General features: G+C 40.2%; 1 protein-coding gene across 1 annotated transcript in view; it reads right to left on the bottom strand.

Annotated features, from left to right (window-relative positions):
• lasp1 (LIM and SH3 protein 1) overlaps positions 1–17,577 on the bottom strand; it is a 66,483-nt gene extending 48,906 nt beyond the window's left edge. Inside the window, exon 1 of the mRNA XM_062050124.1 lies at positions 17,230–17,577. Within this exon, the coding sequence (XP_061906108.1) occupies positions 17,230–17,298 (69 nt within the window). The 5' untranslated portion in view covers positions 17,299–17,577. The remainder of the gene's footprint in view (positions 1–17,229) is intronic.
• Between the last annotated feature and the right edge of the window lie 1,486 nt (positions 17,578–19,063).

Genomic DNA, 19,063 nt, shown 5'->3' with positions numbered 1-19,063 from the left:
CGTCCATTGTTTTCCTGCTTTCGCTATCTGCGCCTAATGACTGAGCTACGTGACTGATTTATTGTGATGTCACACGGAGCATTTCTGGTCGGGACGGGATTCGTTCCGAGGGATTCGAATAAAGAACCAACTCTTTTCTTTACTATAGTGGTCTCGATAACGGGTACCGGTTCTCAAAAAGGGATTCAAGTCCGAGGACTCGGTTATTTTCTTATCAAACAACCGGGAAAACCGGTTTCGAGTATCATCCCTAATTACACCCCTTCCGCAGAGTTACCCATAGGGTACCAACAGGTGCACATTTTAACCCCGGAACACAGCCGCATGCCTCGCCATTCTCTAGGCACTCCCGCTCGTTTCCAGAAACCTGGAAAGGCTCCTGCGCGGATGAAACAACAACAAACGCTACAATGAGATGCACGGCAAAGCTGCGTTGGTGTGCACATCCAAACAAATAATGGAGTTGCGAAGACATGTTAAGCATTAAAAACAATTATCTTCTTTTCTCAACCATTTTCCCGCACTGTAAAGCTGGTTGCTAACTGAGCGGTCTGCCTGCCACCGGCACAAAGTCCCGATGAGCAGCTACAAAAGCAAGGGCGCCCAAAATACAAGCGACCGTTACATCAACCGTACACCGAGGGACCCTGTATCCATCCACCTCTCAAAGACTCGCCAAAACAACGACAGTAATAACATTTTATTTGCCCAAAGACATATGCCCTGTATATACTGTGAGCAGTACAATGAATGTGTTCCTTTTTATGTACCTTTATGCATAATATTTTTTCACATCTTTGCACTTAATGATCGCACTTTGCAATGGCGTATTTATTTTATTTAGCCCATTGTCTATTGTACACTTAATCTATTATTAATGAATTATTTTTAATACGTTCATTTTGAAATGAAAGCCAAGTTTACATACTGTTTGTTTAAAATAGAAAGTGCTATAAGATATTTTTTAATTAACAGTAAATAATTGTGATTAATAATTGTGATTTCAATATTGATGACAAATAATCGTGTTACTATTTTGGCCATAATCGTGCTGCCCTTTAACAAACAAACTCCTGCTAAAAAGCAGCTTACTGTGGTGGAATCGTTTACACAAAGTACCATGTATGATGAGAATGAAGTACAGTGGAGAACAATCATTAAAGCAGTTACTGTGCACACCACCAAGACATGGTGCACGAACAATGAAAAAGCCTGTTTTTATCCTCTTACTGAGACTATAGTCCTCTCAATATTTCTTACTTGATTATTTATTTGCATACAATGTACAATACTACATTTTGATTTAGAGTAGTATTTTATTAAATACAGAAGTTTGCACTTTATTAATCTCAATGTTGGAGATTATTATTTATTTATATGCAATGTGCACTGCTACATTTTGTCAACAAAAGTAATTTGTCCAAGACAGCAGTATTGCCTCCCAGAAGAAGCTATTAAAGGGGAACTGCATTTTTAAAATGTTGCCCATCCTTCACAATCCTTATGAGAGACAAGAAGACAAAAGTTGTGTTTTGCATTCTATAAAATCCACTACACCTCCCTGATACCGAAGTATATGTCAAACTACTTCCTTAAATGACCGCCATAACCACAACACCAGGGGGAGCTCCACTAACCACGTTAAACCCAGATTCCGAACTAACAAAGGTCTTAACTCATTCTCTTTCTATGCCACATCAATGTGGAATGTGCTCCCAACAGGTGTAAAAGAAACGGGCATCTCTATCCTCCTTCAAAACCGCAATAAAAGTTCACCTCCAGGCAGCCACAACCCTAAACTAAGACCCTCCCCGGATTACTAATAATCAAATGTAAACAATCAAATGCAGATACTTTTTCTTATACCTTCTGATCTCTCTCTCTCTCTCTCTCTCTCTCTCTCTCTCTCTCTCTCTCTCTCTCTCTCTCTCTCTCTCTCTCTCTCTCTCTCTCTCTCTCTCTCTCTCTCTCTCTCTCTCTCTCTCCTCTCTCTCTCTCTCTCTCTCTCTCTCTCTCTCTCTCTCTCTCTCTCTCTCTCTCTCTCTCTCTCTCTCTCTCTCTCTCTCTCTCTCTCTCTCTCTCTCTCTCTCTCTCTCTCTCTCTACTACTTGCTACTCCCCCCACCCCCCTCCACACTCCTGATTGTAAATAATGTAAATAATTCAATGTGATTATCTTGTGTGATGACTGTATTATGATGATAGTATATATCTGATAGTATATATCTGTATCTTGAATCAATTTAAGTGGACCCCGACTTAAACAAGTTGAAAAACGTATTCGGGTGTTACCATTTAGTGGTCAATTGTACGGAATATGTACTTCACTGTGCAACCTACTAATAAAAGTCTCAATCAATCAATCAATCAATCAATTCTAATGTGTAAAAATCAGCTGGTTCTTAGTGGCTGGCAATGTAGCTAATGGGGGCAAACAATTCTGCCTCTAAATCACTTTAAAATGCATCCAAAACTTCAACAATACTTAATTTACATTCTGTAACTTGTATATTAACCAAACTGTTGCGACATTGTTTTTGTAAGAGTGAACACAGAGGAACTGTTTATCTAGCATAGAAATACGTCGTCTTACGATGGCATTAGCCATAAGCTAGCTACGGCAAGAGATAAGCTTGCTTTTGCGTCAGCAGCTGAATAGCTTTTGAGTATGTAATGCACAACACAATAGGACACCAATCTATACTGACTGAAAAACATGAACAATCATATTAAAGTATCTGTAAGTATTAGCCCAACATTTCATATTTAATTTGTACACAGCTTGCTTGACAGTGTATGTACTGTAGTTCTACAGTAATGTGCTGCATGTATCATGATCAATATTAAAGTGACTCACTCAATGGACAGTTTTCCGTTTGGTCAAGCTGGTCGGGGACGTTTTCCACCTGATTGTGGGTAAGCACGCCATTTCTGTTGGCATAATTTGGCTCCAAGTCCACATTTACACCGCCAAGTCATGCCGACCTCACTCTCTCGGCTTCCGTCTGCTCCAACATTTCACCCTGTTTGTGCTCGCTTCTATAACCAGCAGTTCATCCTCCGTATATTCACAGTGTTGGCACTAGGAAATTTCAAAATGGGACCCCAATCAAGTCATAAAAATGGGGTCCCACAGTAACAGTAGCGACAAAAAGTGAGCTGCAGAGAGCCTGACGTTACACTTGCTTTGTGCTGCTGGGAGCCTTCTTCTCCTCAAAAGCCGCCAATGTCATCTTAAATTTAAAGATCGCTGTCCGCGGGCATATCTAGGATATATTAAAGTATGTCACAGACATGCTGCCTCTGATCCAGACAACCCCGTGTGTTTGGCATTTTGTTTCGGCAGCCGTGCTCCAGCGATCAAAGTATGTCTTTTTTCGGTGGCCAAATTTTCTTTGCATCACGAGTCAAATAATAAACTACATTTATCCATTCATACTTTAACTACTTAATGTGCCAGTTGGCGTGTTATGATGTTTATTTTTCCCATGGTCCGTGAACACACCGTGTTGGCAGAGAGCGAGGAAGTGTTGTGTGTCTAGGAGTGAAATACGGAGACAGACGTGTGTGCACGAAGGAAATACTTGTTGGAATTGGCCCCGTTGTTAGCACAAGATTGGCTATAAAAGCTAAAAAAAAGAGCGTCAGACTTTGGGTGTCTTCATGTAAAAACCCTAATTTTTAAGGTGTGGTGGCGAATATCTTGCCACAATCAAATACATTGAGGTAAACCCTGCAGTATCCCTGAATGGATTGTGTTCACATTTGTGTGAGTTAGTGGAAAAGGACTGTCACTCTTCACCTGCATGTAGAAACATGCACTGATTCAAAATGCAGAAACGCTCACGCACACACACACACACACACACACACACACGCACACGCACACGCACACGCACACGCACACGCACACGCACACGCACACGCACACGCACACGCACACGCACACGCACACACACACACACACACACACACACACACACACACACACACACACACACACACACACACACAGGAAGAATTTAGTTGGAATGCTCACTTTCTAGAGGACACTATTAGTAATCTTACAATAACAAGGATTATATTTATTTTAATACTGAAATCTGCCTTTTTTGTTTCTAAAATCCTGCTTGCTACTTTGTAACATGTTTTGCAACTGCCACAAACAATCTGCTTGGATCTTACTCATCATCTCAGGGAAAATAACCAATAAGGAGTAAAGATTACTACAATCAATGAGCGCTTAAAGAGAACTGCACTTTTTAGGGTCATTTTGTCCAACATTCACAATGCTCATGTGAGACAAGAACCCTTTTTTTTTCTTCTTTTTTATGCATTCTAACTTGTAAATAAACACCAGCAAAAGTCAGCTAACAATTCGAGCTAATAGGATTACCTCTACTGTGCCAATAAAGCGCTCTAAAAATATCCAAAAACCATCGTTTTATTTACATGCTGTAAGTATATACAGTGAGGAGAACAAGTATTTAATAAACTGATGATTTTGCAATGTTTCCCACTTACAAAGCATGTAGAAGTCTGTAATCTTTATCATAGTTACTCAACGGTGAGTGACAGAATCTCAAACAAATATCCAGAAAATCACATTGTGTTGGTTTAAGTCACTAATTGCATAAATGTATATGATCACCTACCAACCAGTAAGAAGTCTGTCTCTCACAGAACTGTTAAGTGTTTATTTAAGAAATCCTTATGCTTTCCACTCATTACGGTACTTGTATTAACTGCACCTATTTGAAATCGTTACCTGTATAAAGACACCTGTCCACATACTCAATCAAACAGACTCCAACCTCTCCACAATGGCCAAGACCAAAGAGCTGTGTAAGGACATCAGAGATAAAATTGTAGACATGCACAAGGCTGGACATACACTGAGGTGGCAACATCATTCTTGGGGATGCATTTCAGTAAAGAGGACAGAACGATTTCTTCATGTTGATGCTGATGGATGGGGTCATATATTGCGAGATCTTGGCAAACGATGCTCAGTAAGAGCATTGAAGATGGGTCATGGCTGGGTCTTCCAGCATTACGACGACCCGAAACACACAGTCAGGGCAACAAAGGAGTGGTTTTCTAAGAAGCATCTCAGGGTCCTAGAGTGGGCTAGCCAGTCTCCAGACCTGAACCTAAATGAAAATCTTTGGAGAGAGGTGAAAGATTGTATTGCCCCGTGACAGCCCCAAAACCTGAAGAATTTAAGAGAAGATCTGTATCGAGGAGTGGGCCAACACCCCTGCTGCAGTGTGTGCAAAGCTGGTCAATAACTACAGAAAACGCTTAATCTCTGTTGTTGCAAACAAAGGTATTGGTACCAAATATTAAGTTCTGTTTTCCTGACGTATCAAATACAGTACCTATGTCATGCAATAAAATGCTGATTAATGACTTAAAAATCCTCATCATGTGATTTTTTGGATTTTTGTTTTAGATTCTGTCACTTACCGCTGAAGAGTAACTATGATAAAGATGACAGACTTCTATATACTTTGTAAGTGGGAAAACTTCCAAAATCAGCCGCGTATTAAATACTTGTCCTCACTGTATGTCATGTAGTAACAGGCACATTCATAACAACATGTAATATTTATGTATTTTGGTCATTTTAAGCATACGGTGGCGTTTTAATTTCACAGACGCATCACAACATTTGCTATTTCCTTATACAAAAACAACACTAATCATGGCAAACTTTATGACAGTCAACAAAGACTACTTTGGGACATGTGATGATCCAGAACCTTATATTTTTTTGCCTGAATATAAGAGAATGAACTACAAGTATTTGAAGCTGAGTGCTAAACAGATGCAGCAAGTAGCACTATTGCTAAGAGCTAAACAAAAACACAAACTACGAACATAATAATATAACCACTTTCTTACTGTACAATGTCTGCTCTCACTTAAATGTTGACTGATGGGATGTTTATATCTTCCCATTTAGATGAATAATTAATTATAATTCTCACTCTGGTAAAAAAAAAAAGTGGCGCAAACGAGCATATTTTCGTGTCTTTCTCGCTATCTGCGATAGGGCTGTACAATTAATCGAAATCACGATTTTGGCTGCTACGATTCATTGAGGGTGATCGTCAGCAATATTAACATTTAAAAAGCAGGCTCCCCTGCATGTCAGTTCAAGTATTTTCACAACCAACAGTCAACCAACCACCATAGGGTGACAGAAAAACAGTGGACTTATGTAAGAGGGAGCAAGAGTATGTGAGAGGGTGACTGACCGATAATCAGCTGGTGGCATGTAGCTCCCGAAAATATTCAGAAAATTAAATGCATTGGTGCCCTTTTCTCCTGTAGGGTGACCCACATTTTAACCCTGTAAAATGTGGGTCCCGCATGCTTCGCCGTTCTCTAGGCATCCTCCCGCTCTTTCCCGCAAACCCGGAAATGCTCTTGCACGCATAAACCAACAAACTGCACGGCAAAGCTGCGTTGGTGTGCATGTCCAAATAAATTGTCGAGTTGCTGTGACAAGTTAAGCATTAAAAACACTTTCCTTCTTTCTTCAACCGCAATCGTTTGCCTGCGACGTGCAGCTAATAATCCAAATAGAGTTATGGTTGCTCATAGAGCGGGCCACCCACCACCAGCTACAAAAGCAAGGGTGCCCAAAGTACAGACTACCGCAACATCAACCGTGCATTGAGGGACCCCATATGCATCCACCTCTCAAAGACGCACATAGGTAATGGATGTAATAACCTACAATACAGTGTGTTCCTTGTATAGTATCTGCCTTTTGTGCATAATCTTCTTTTTTCACTAATGTTAGCATTTTATGATCACACTCTGCAATGGCATATTTACAAACCCCGTTTCCATATGAGTTGGGAAATTGTGTTAGATGTAAATATAAACGGAATACAATGATTTGCAAATCCTTTTCAACCCATATTCAATTGAATGCACTACAAAGACAAGATATTTGATGTTCAAACTCATAAACTTTATTTATTTTTTTTGCAAATAATAATCAAATTAGAATTTCATGGCTGCAACACGTGCCAAAGTAGTTGGGAAAGGGCATGTTCACCACTGTGTTACATGGCCTTTCCTTTTAACAACACTCAGTAAACGTTTGGGAACTGAGGAGACACATTTTTTAAGCTTCTCAGGTGGAATTCTTTCCCATTCTTGCTTGATGTACAGCTTAAGTTGTTCAACAGTCCGGGGGTCTCCGTTGTGGCATTTTAGGCTTCATAATGCGCCACACATTTTTAATGGGAGACAGGTCTAGACTACAGGCAGGCCAGTCTAGTACCCGCACTCTTTCACTATGAAGCCACGTTGATGTAACACGTGGCTTGGCATTGTCTTGCTGAAATAAGCAGGGGCGTCCATGGTAACGTTGCTTGGATGGCAACATATGTTGCTCCAAAACCTGTATGTACCTTTCAGCCTTAAAGGCCTACTGAAACCCACTACTACCGACCACGCAGTCTGATAGTTTTTATATCAATGATGAAATCTTAACATTGCAACACATGCCAATACGGCCGGGTTAGATTAGTAAAGTGTAATTTTAAATTTCCCGCGAAATATCCTGCTGAAAACGTCTCGGTATGATGACGTTTGCGCGTGACGTCACGGATTGTAGCGGACATTTTGGGACACCATTGTGGCCAGCTATTAAGTCGTCTGTTTTCATCGCAAAATTCCACAGTATTCTGGACATCTGTGTTGGTGAATCTTTTGCAATTTGTTTAATGAACAATGGAGATAGCAAAGAAGAAAGCTGTAGGTGGGAAGCGGTGTATTAGCGGTCGGCTGCAGCAACACAAACACGTAGCGGCTACGTCATAGCCGGTGTTTCATCGTTTACATTCCCGAACGATGACAGTCAAGCTTTACCATTGGCCTGTGGGGAACTGGGAGAACAGAGACTCTTACCAGGAGGACTTTGAGTTGGATACGCGGTACCGTGAGTACGCAGCTGCGGCTTCCAAACATTTGATCGCTTGCCCGTACGTGCGTGCCGCTATGTGCATGTCACGTACGTAACATTGGGGAAATATACGTGCTGTATGAACTTTGCGGAGGTGAACGGTACTTTGGGCTGTGGGATTGAGTGTGTTGTGCAGGTGTTTGATTTGTATTGGCGGGTTATATGGACGGGAGGGGGGAGGTGTTTGTTAGGCGGTATTAATTTGTGGCATATTAAATATAAGCCTGGTTGTGTTGTGGCTAATAGAGTATATATATATATGTCTTGTGTTTATTTACTGTTTTAGTCATTCCCAGCTGAATATCAGGTCCCACCCGCCTCTCACAGCATCTTCCCTATCTGAATCGCTTCCACTGCCCTCAAGTCCTTCACTCTCACTTTCCTCATCCACAAATCTTTCATCCTCGCTCAAATTAATGGGGAAATCGTCGCTCTCGCTGCTTGTGGCCATGATTGTAAACAATGTGCAGATGTGAGGAGCTCCACAACCTGTGACGTTACGCTACTTCCGGTACAGGCAAGGCTTTTTTATCAGCGACCAAAAGTTGCGAACTTTATCGTCGATGTTCTCTTCTAAATCCTTTCATCAAAAATATGGCAATATCTCGAAATGATCAAGTATGACACATAAAATGGATCTGCTATCCCCGTTTAAATAAGAAAATCTCATTTCAGTAGGCCTTTAATGGCGCCTTCACAGATGTGTAAGTTACCCACGGCTCGGGCACTAATACACCCCCATACCATCACAGATGCTGGCTTTTCAACTTTGCGCCAATAACAATCCGGATGGTTCTTTTCCTCTTTGGTCCGGAGGACACGACGTCCACAGTTTCCAAAAACAATTTGAAATGTGGACTCGTCAGATCACAGAACACTTTTCCACTTTGTATCAGTCCATCTTAGATTAGCTCAGGCCCAGCGAAGCTGACGGCGTTTCTGGGTGTTGTTGATAAACAGTTTTCGCCTTGCATAGGAGAGTTTTAACTTGCACTTACAGATGTAGCGACCAACTGTAGTTACTGACAGTGGGTTTCTGAAGTGTTCCTGAGCCCATGTGGTGATATCCTTTACACACTGATGTCACTTGTTGATGCAGTACAGCCTGAGGGATCGAAGGTCACGGGCTTAGCTGCTTACGTGCAGTGATTTCTCCAGATTCTCTGAACCCTTTGATGATATTACGGACCGTAGATGGTGAAATCTCTAAATTCCTTGCAATAGCTGGTTGAGAAAGGTTTTTCTTAAACTGTTCAACAATTTGCTCACGCATTTGTTGACAAAGTGGTGACCCTCGCCCCATCCTTGTTTGTGAATGACTGAGCATTTCATGGAATCTACTTTTATACCCAATCATGGCACCCACCTGTTCCCAATTAGCCTGCACACTTGTGGGGTGTTCCAAATAAGTGTTTGATGAGCATTCCTCAACTTTATTAGTATTTATTGCCACCTTTCCCAACTTCTTTGTCACGTGTTGCTGGCATCAAATTCTAAAGTTAATGATTATTTGCAAAAAAAAAAAAAAGGTTTATCAGTTTGAACATCAAATATATTGTCTTTGTAGCATATTCAACGGAATATGGGTTGAAAATGATTTGCAAATCATTGTATTCCGTTTATATTTACATCTAACACAATGTCCCAACTCATATGGAAACGGGGTTTGTATTTTTTAGTGAGGCCTTTGTCTTGTTTATAATAATCGTGATTTCAATATTGATAAAAAATAATCGTGATTATCATTTTGGCCATAATCGTGCAGTCCTGATCTGCGGGAATAAGATGAATGTCAAAGTTGACCAACATCTTGGTTTATGGCCACAACCTTTCACTATACAATTGAGAGGCATGATTTATAATATAGAATTAACTTTCACCAACTAAGAGGCGATGTAGCAGCTCACTGTCTCAATATTGTCAATATGGCAGCATACGCTAGTTAGCTCTTTGTGATCACGACGCGGCTATAAGTAGTTGGTCTGCGTTAGCGTTTATAATAACAATAGCACTAATAATTGGTTAATATTCCTATAAGTAGTTTGTCTGCGTTAGCGCTTATAATAACAATAGCACTAATAATTGGTTAATATTCCTATAAGTAGTTTGTCCGCGTTAGCGCTCATAATAACAATAGCACTAATAATTGGTTAATATTCCTATAAGTAGTTTGTCTGCGTTTGCGCTTATAATAACAATAGCACTAATAATTGGTTGCACTAATAATTGGTTAATATTCTTATAAGTAGTTCGTCTGCGTTAGCGCTTATAATAACAATAGCACTAATAATTGGTTAATATTCCTATAAGTAGTTTGTCTGCGTGTGCGCTTATAATAACAATAGCACTAATAATTGGTTGCACTAATAATTGGTTAATATTCCTATAAGTAGTTTGTCTGCGTTAGCGCTTATAATAACAATAGCACTAATAATTGGTTAATATTCCTATAAGTAGTTTGTCTGCGTTAGCGCTCATAATAACAATAGCACTAATAATTGGTTAATATTCCTATAAGTAGTTTGTCTGCGTTAGCGCTTATAATAACAACAGCACTAATACTTGGTTAATATTCAGGTCACAAGATACAAATGGGAGTATTGTTGGATGTTTTTTTAGAGGGTTTTATAAGCGGAATAGTGTACTCTCATTAGCTGCATTGTTATTGCCGTATTTCACAAATTAGAATGCATTAAAAAAAAGAAAAACATATGTAGAAAAAGGATGGATGGATATGTGTTCTTGTCTTTTATATAGGGAGTGTGAATTGTGGTCATAATTCCCCCAAAATTGCATTTCCACTTTTAAGTGTTGAACAAAAGCCAAACAGAGAAGGAAAAGTACCAACGACAAGAAGCTGAGCAGAATTTGCTTCCTGTCTTTTTCCTGCCGCCGAGGACACACTCCCTCTACTGGGCCCAGCCCGGCTAGACGGAATGCAGCTGTCAGACAAACAAGCCTTTGTGGGTTGAGACGGTGCACATAAAATGCAAGAAAAAAAGCCGGTCAGGTGAGGATATTCAACAAGCGACTGAGAATACAAACATCAGCGGCAGCAAAAGAAGAAGAAGAACAAGAAGGCGGCTCCACTCTTTACCTGAGCTAAGCCGTAAATAAAACACAAGGGGCGGAAAGAGTGGGGTCGTTTTGGCGTTCCTCTGGAAGGGAGTGAGCGCTGTTGCGGAATGGCAGCGAAGACGTACGGCGTGGAGACGGCACTGCAGGCCTCAAATGGAGCACGTTTTATGGGAGGGGAATGTCTGCAGAATGTGCTTCATCTCGGGGCCAGATTCCACAGCGCACGGAGGCTGCACTCGCGGCAGCACTTCAATAAGCAGCTTTCCGGCAAAGCACGACTGCATTTTTAGCCCTTGCCAGTGTGACCAGGGACCTTTGAGGGAAGCAGAACCAACACCGCCGTCCGTCTGAAGCACTTTGGGGGAAAGCATTAGTCACGGTGCATCTAAGAAGAACGCAACCGAGCAGGGGGGCTGATGTTACTGGAAGATAATGCGTCGCGTTCTCGTCTGTCAACAAACAAGCAGCTTTTGACAGGGATCGATTTCCAACGGCGATTCAGACGTCCATTAGACGAATTATCTGCTAGCCTAAAGCGCTGTTGCAAGAAGCAGACCGCACCCACATCTGAAGTTAAGCATGCTTTCTGCTGCATGCTGTGGCTTGTGGCTTACGTACTGCAAAAGTTGCACTTACACAGAAGTGGACATAACTAAAAAAATCATGTAAAAGTACTAATCACCTTATAATGTGATGTTATGATCCAGTGTTGGGATTGAATAACATTGAGTAAATTTTTGTGATTTACATATTGCTAAGTTGCACTTGCACAGAAGTGAACATAAATGGAACAATCATTTTTAAAGTACCAATCAACACGTTATAATCCAACAGAGGATCATGCAGTGCTGATACGCTCCAGTGTTGGGATTGGACATCATTAATTAGATTTACCACCCGAGTGTCAGATTAGGTTTTTAACTTCCGATACAATACCGATATTGGAGCCTTGAGTCAATGCCAATACCGATCTGATACGTTATCAGCAGGAATCGTACTTCCTTTCATTATTTTGTAAAGTGCAATGTTAGAAAAGGTAGGTATAAAAGACACTACACTATTTATTGATCGTCTAGAATGGATTTATGCTGTCTTCAAGTTAAAGTGGAGTGGTAATTGATTTGAAGTAAGTTGAATGATGCGGACACGTTTGTTACAGGCTACCTTCTAATGCGCTTCTGCCTTGTAGACATTGTACATGTAAGTAATATGCAACTATATTTGTTTATATTTACACTGCAATAGTGTTCAATTAAGCCAAAGGACACCCATTACTAGGGGTGCTCAAAAAAATCTATTCACATCAAAATTCTTATTTATTCTACTTCAAAATTATTATTATGTATATATATTTTTTAAGAATCTATTTCTAAAAAAAAAATGTTTAGGTCATCCCCATGCTTACTCGCTGCCCCTCTACATCATATTGCAGAGTTGCACTTGCACAGAAGTGAACATAAATGGGACAATCATTTTTAAAGTACTATTTAAGTGAATTAGTGAAGTGAATTATATTTATATAGCGCTTTTCTCTAGTGACTCAAAGCGCTTTTACATAGTGAAACCCAATATCTAAGTTACATTTAAACCAGAGTAGGTGGCACTGGGAGGTGTGTAAAGTCTCTTGCCCAAGGACTCGAACCTGGAACCCTAGAGTTGCCTGCACGGCCACTCTACCAACCGAGCTATACCGCCCCATTCAAGGTCTTGAATTCAATCCCGGGCTCGAGATCTTTCTGTGTGGAGTTTGCATGTTCTCCCCGTGACTGCGTGGGTTCCCTCCGGGTACTCCGGCTTCTTCCCACCTCCAAAAACATGCACCAGGGGATAGATCAGGGGTCTGCAACCCGCGGCTCTGGAGCCTCATGCGGCTCTTTCATGCCTACGCTGCGGCTCCCTTTGGCTTTGAAACAAAATGTCAACAAATACCTAATTTATTCAATTTTATTTTATTTAGTTACTTTATTTTAATTGAACAGTTGGGGTCCCCACATCTGCAGTCCCCTCCAAGGTTTCTCATTGTCATCCTATTGGGTTGAGTTTTTTCTTGCCCTGATGTGCGATCTGAGCCGAGGATGTCGTTGTGGCTTGTGCAGCCCTTTGAGACACTCGTGATTTAGGGCTATATAAGTAAACTTTGATTGATTGATTGATTGAAAAATAAAAAACATCCATCCATCCATCCATTTTCTACCGCTTATTCCCTTCGGGGTCGCTGGAGCCTATCTCAGCTACAATCGGGCGGAAGGCGGGGTACACCCTGGACAAGTCGCCACCTCATCGCAGGGCCAACACAGATAGACAGACAACATTCACACTCACATTCACACACTAGGGCCAATTTAGTGTTGCCAGTCAACCTATCCCCAGGTGCATGTCTTTGGAGGTGGGAGGAAGCCGGAGTACCCGGAGGGAACCCACGCAGTCACGGGGAGAACATGCAAACTCCACACAGAAAGATCCCGAGGCCGGGATTGAACTCACGACTACTCAGGACCTTCGTATTGTGAGGCAGACGCACTAACCCCTCTGCCACCGTGCATTTGAATATATTGTCGATTGAAATGTATGTCACAGCCCCTACGCGTCATCTAGTGCTGCCAAGCAATTGTACTGTTTTTAGCGGTTTTAAGCGAGCAATAGAAGGATCAAAAAAGAGAAACATTTTATTTATTTACATTTTAATTAATTTGCGTCATTCATGACATGGTTGTTGTTTTCCCTTTTTAGTCAAATTAAATATGCCGCAGCTCTATGCCTTCAGAATATTGGAGCAAGTTAATTTTTTTCAAAAATTCATTAATAAGGGAAGGAACAGTGTATTTTTTTCTAATGTTCAAATTCCTTTGGCGATTTGCTTCATTATACCCAGAAACAAAATGTGACTCGTTTGTTTGTCAAGTGTTGGATTTCATAAAGCACAAGTTTAACGGAACTATAAGTGGTGTTATCTTCATTTTGGGAATGGAACCGAGTGTGCGGCTCTCGTGGGTTTTATTTGGGGGGAAATGGGCTGAAATGGCTCTTTGTATGCTGAAGGTTGCCGACCCCTGGGATAGGTTGATTGGCAACACTAAAAATGGCCCTAGTGTGTGAATGTGAGTGTGAATGTTATCTGTCTATCTGTGTTGGCCCTGCGATGAGGTGGCGACATGTCCAGGGCGTACCCCGCCTTCTGCCCGAAGATAGGCTCCAGCACCCCCCAACGACCCCGAAAGGGACAAGCGGTAGAAAAATGGATGGAGGGGATGGATGATTACATTTTTGTGACTTACATATTGCAAAGTTGCACTTGCACAGAAGTAAACATAAATGGAACAATCATTTTAAAGTACTAATCAACACGTTATAATCTAACAGCGGATCATTGATTGATTGATTGAAACTTTTATTAGTAGATTGCACAGTACAGTACATATTCCGTACAATTGACCACTAAATGGTAACACCCGAATAAGTTTTTCAACTTGTTTAAGTCGGGGTCCACGTAAATCAATTCATGGTACAAATATATACTATCATCATAATAGTCATCACACAAGTTAATCATCAGAGTATATACATTGAATTATTTACATTATTTACAATCCGGGGGGTGGGATGAGGAGGGTTTGGTTGATATCAGCACTTCAGTCATCAACAATTGCATCATCAGAGAAATGGACATTGAAACAGTGTAGGTCTGACTTGGTAGAATATGTACAGCGAGCAGAGAACATAGCGAGTTCAGATAGCATAAGAACAAGTACAAACCCCGTTTCCATATGAGTTGGGAAATTGTGTTAGATGTAAATATAAACGGAATACAATGATTTGCAAATCATTTTCAACCCATATTCAGTTGAATATGCTACAAAGACAACATATTTGATGTTCAAACTGATAAAAAAAAATGTTTGTGCAAATAACCATTAACTTTAGAATTTGATGCCAGCAACACGTGACAAAGAAGTTGGGAAAGGTGGCAATAAATACTGATAAAGTTGAGGAATGCTAATCAAACACTTATTTGGAACATCCCACAGGTGAACAGGCAAATTGGGAACAGGTGGGTGCCATGATTGGGTATAAAAGTAGATTCCATGAAATGCTCAGTCATTCACAAACAAGGATGGGGCGAGGGTCACCACTTTGTCAACAAATGCGTGAGCAAATTGTTGAACAGTTTAAGAAAAACCTTTCTCAATCAGCTATTGCAAGGAATTTAGAGATTTCACCATCTACGGTCCGTAATATCATCAAAGGGTTCAGAGAATCTGGAGAAATCATTGCAAGTAAGCAGCTAAGCCTGTGACCTTCGATCCATGGCTGCTGGTAGCGCCTTGCATGGCAGCTCCCGCCATCAGTGTGTGAATGTGTGTGTCAATGGGTAAATGTGGAAATACTGTCAAAGCGCTTTGAGTACCTTGAAGGTAGAAAAGCGCTATACAAGTACAACCCATTTATCATTTATTTACTGCATCAACAAGCGACATCAGTGTGTAAAGGATATCACCACATGGGCTCAGGAACACTTCAGAAACCCACTGTCAGTAACTACAGTTGGTCGCTACATCTGTAAGTGCAAGTTAAAACTCTCCTATGCAAGGCGAAAACCGTTTATCAACAACACCCAGAAACGCCGTCGGCTTCGCTGGGCCTGAGCTCATCTAAGATGGACTGATACAAAGTGGAAAAGTGTTCTGTGGTCTGACGAGTCCACATTTTAAATTGTTTTTGGAAACTGTGGACGTCGTGTCCTCCGGACCAAAGAGGAAAAGAACCATCCGCATTGTTATAGGCGCAAAGTCAAAAAGGCAGCATCTGTGATGGTATGGGAGTGTATTAGTGCCCAAGACATGGATAACTTACACATCTGTGAAAGCGCCATTAATGCTGAAAGGTACATATAGGTTTTGGAGCAACATATGTTGCTATCCAAGCAACGTTACCATGGACGCCCCTGCTTATTTCAGCAAGACAATGCCAAGCCACGTGTTACAACAGCGTGGCTTCATAGTAAAAGAGTGCGGGTACTAGACTGGCCTGCCTGTAGTCCAAACCGGTCTCCCATTGAAAATGTGTGGCGCATTATGAAGCCTAAAATACCACAACGGAGACCCCCGGACTGTTGAACAACTTAAGCTGTACATCAAGCAAGAATGGGAAATAATTCCACCTGAGAAGCTTCAAAAATGTGTCTCCTCAGTTCCCAAACGTTTACTGAGTGTTGTTAAAAGGAAAGGCCATGTAACAGTGGTGAACATGCCCTTTCCCAACTACTTTGGCACGTGTTGCAGCCAAGTTAATTATTATTTGCAAAAAATAAAAATAAAGTTTATGAGTTTGAACATCAAATATCTTGTCTTTGTAGTGCATTCAATTGAATATGGGTGTAAAAGGATTTGCAAATCATTGTATTCCGTTTATATTTACATCTAACACAATTTCCCAACTCATATGGAAACAGGGTTTGTATATACATTAGAAATACATTTGGTTATTTACAATCATGCTCCAGTGTTGGGATTGGACACCATTGATTAGATTTACCACCCAAGTGTCAGATTAGGTTGTGGACTGAAAGTGAATCTTGACAAGCTAATCATGCCTCACTGGGATTAAAAATCAGACTTCTCCTAAAACAGGCGTGGACACCAGCCCCCCGCCGATGGCACCCCTGAACAGGAAGTGACCACATCGGATTTGTTCAATGATTACAAAATATGTTTTTAAAGATAAAAAAGGGGGTTATTTTAAATCAATGCAAATGTCAATGGGGTACTTTACGGCGCCGGGGTAACGGTTTCGATCGGTTGCTATCAAAGTACAGGCCCAGACCAGGTCAGCCTGGCCCCCTCGCTCGTTAGGAGACGCCGTATAGGTTTTGAAAACAACCACACGGAACGAATAAAGCATTAAAAACGTCAAATTTAGACGCCATATTTTGTTACGAATGTAGCTAAACAGGGAGTGATTCGGTGCCGTTAAAGCCAGTTAGCTTAGCGGTTAGCTCGCCATACCTGTTCCCTTCAGGGAGCTCGATTCATTCACAAAAAAAAAAGCGCAAGGTGTTTTTTTTGGTTTTTTTTAGCGAGACGGAACAAAGGCAGCGATTGACAACGATATTTCCAAAACAATTCTTTAAAGAGAAGCGATGAGTTAAATGTATGTTCGTCCACTTACCTTATCCAGACAATTGACTTTTTCCGTGGGGTAGACGACTCGGTTACATCTGTTACACAGTGGATTCATGTTGAAGGAATGCTCGTCTTTAGCTAGCTAGCACCACCAACGACACTGCCGTTTGGGTTTTGGGTTTTTTGGGGGCGTCGTTTCCCTTCGATTCGGCAACACAAGAGAGGTTCCAAACACGGTGTAAAGGTTCCAGCGGGGAATAAAAAAGCTGCGGTTGTTGTCGCGGTAGCCGCACCACAGCTGGCTGTCAGTCCTGACTCCTCACTAACAGGCAGGCAGGCAGCGGGCGCGATCACGGCGCCTCCCTCTTCCCCCTTTGCCTCTCAACGCGCGCTCCCGACCAGAGAGGGCGGCGGACGGATCGATCCAAATGTCGACATTGTCGAAACCCGGTTAGTATCGAAAGGATACTGGTTTGACGAGGCAAATATATGTTTTTAATGCAGGGGTGAAGTCACTGCCAAAAATCCACAAACACAGAAAAATGTTTTTACTCACGCCCAACAATTTGCAAGTAAATATATGGAAGTAAAAAAAACATTCACAAGTGAAAAAAATAAAAATTCTACAAATAAAAAAAACATTCACGAGTATGAGAACAATTTTCTGTAAAAAAAACAACGATTCACAAGTACAAAAAAAACTATTTTGCAACATAAAAAAATACTTTAAATTTTCTGCAGCTACAAAAGGATTTGCAAATATAAAATCAATTTTCTTCAATAAAAAAAACCGATATTGGTTTGACGAGGGCAATCACTTGAGACAAATATAGGTTTTTAATGCAGGGGTGAAGTCACTGCCAAAAATCCACAAACGCACAAAAATGTTTTTACTCACGCCCAACAATTTGCAAGTAAAAACAAAAAATTCTGACAGTAAAAAAAACAATTCGCAAGTGAAAAAAATTAAAATTCTCCAAGTAAAAAAAAACATTCAGAAGTATAAAAACTATTTTCTGTATGTAAAACAATGATTCACAAGTACAAAAAAAAACTATTTTGCAACATAAAAAAATATTTTTAAGTATAAAAACAATTTTCTGCAGCTACAAAAGGATTTGCAAATATAAAATCAATTTTCTTCAATAAAAAAAAATGATACTGGTTCGACAAGGGCAATCACTTGAGACAAATATATGTTTTTATTGCAGAAGTGAAGTCACTGCCAAAAAAACACAAACACACAAAAATGTTTTTATTCACGCCCAACAATTTGCAAGTAAAAACTAAAAAATTGTGATAGTAAAAAAAAAAAACGATTCGCAAGTGAAAAAAAATACAAATTCTGCAAGTAAAAAAACATTTGCAAATATGAAAACAATTTTCTGTTAAGTAAAACAATTCACAAGTCCAAAAAAAAATATTTTGCAACATAAAAAAATATTTTTAAGTTTAAAAACAATTTTCTGCAGCTACAAAAGGATTTGCAAATATAAAATCAATTTTCTTCAATAAAAAAAACGATACTGGTTTGACGAGGGCAATCACTTGAGACAAATATATGTTTTTATTGCAGAAGTGAAGTCACTGCCAAAAATCCACAAACACACAAAAATGTTTTTATTCACGCCCAACAATTTGCAAGTAAAAACTAAAAAATTGTGATAGTAAAAAAAACCGATTCGTAAGTGAAGAAAATACAAATTCTGCAAGTAAAAAAAACATTTGCAAATATGAAAACAATTTTCTGTAAGTAAAACAACGATTCACAAGTCCAAAAAAAAAATGTTGCAACATAAAAAAATATTTTTAAGTGTAAAAACAATTTTCTGCAGCTACAAAAGGATTTGCAAATATAAAATCAATTTTCTTCAATAAAA

This window comes from Entelurus aequoreus, linkage group LG06 (genome assembly GCF_033978785.1).
Source record: "Entelurus aequoreus isolate RoL-2023_Sb linkage group LG06, RoL_Eaeq_v1.1, whole genome shotgun sequence".
NCBI classification, from domain to species: Eukaryota; Metazoa; Chordata; class Actinopteri; order Syngnathiformes; family Syngnathidae; genus Entelurus; species Entelurus aequoreus.
This window is presented reverse-complemented; position numbering and strand designations above follow the sequence as displayed.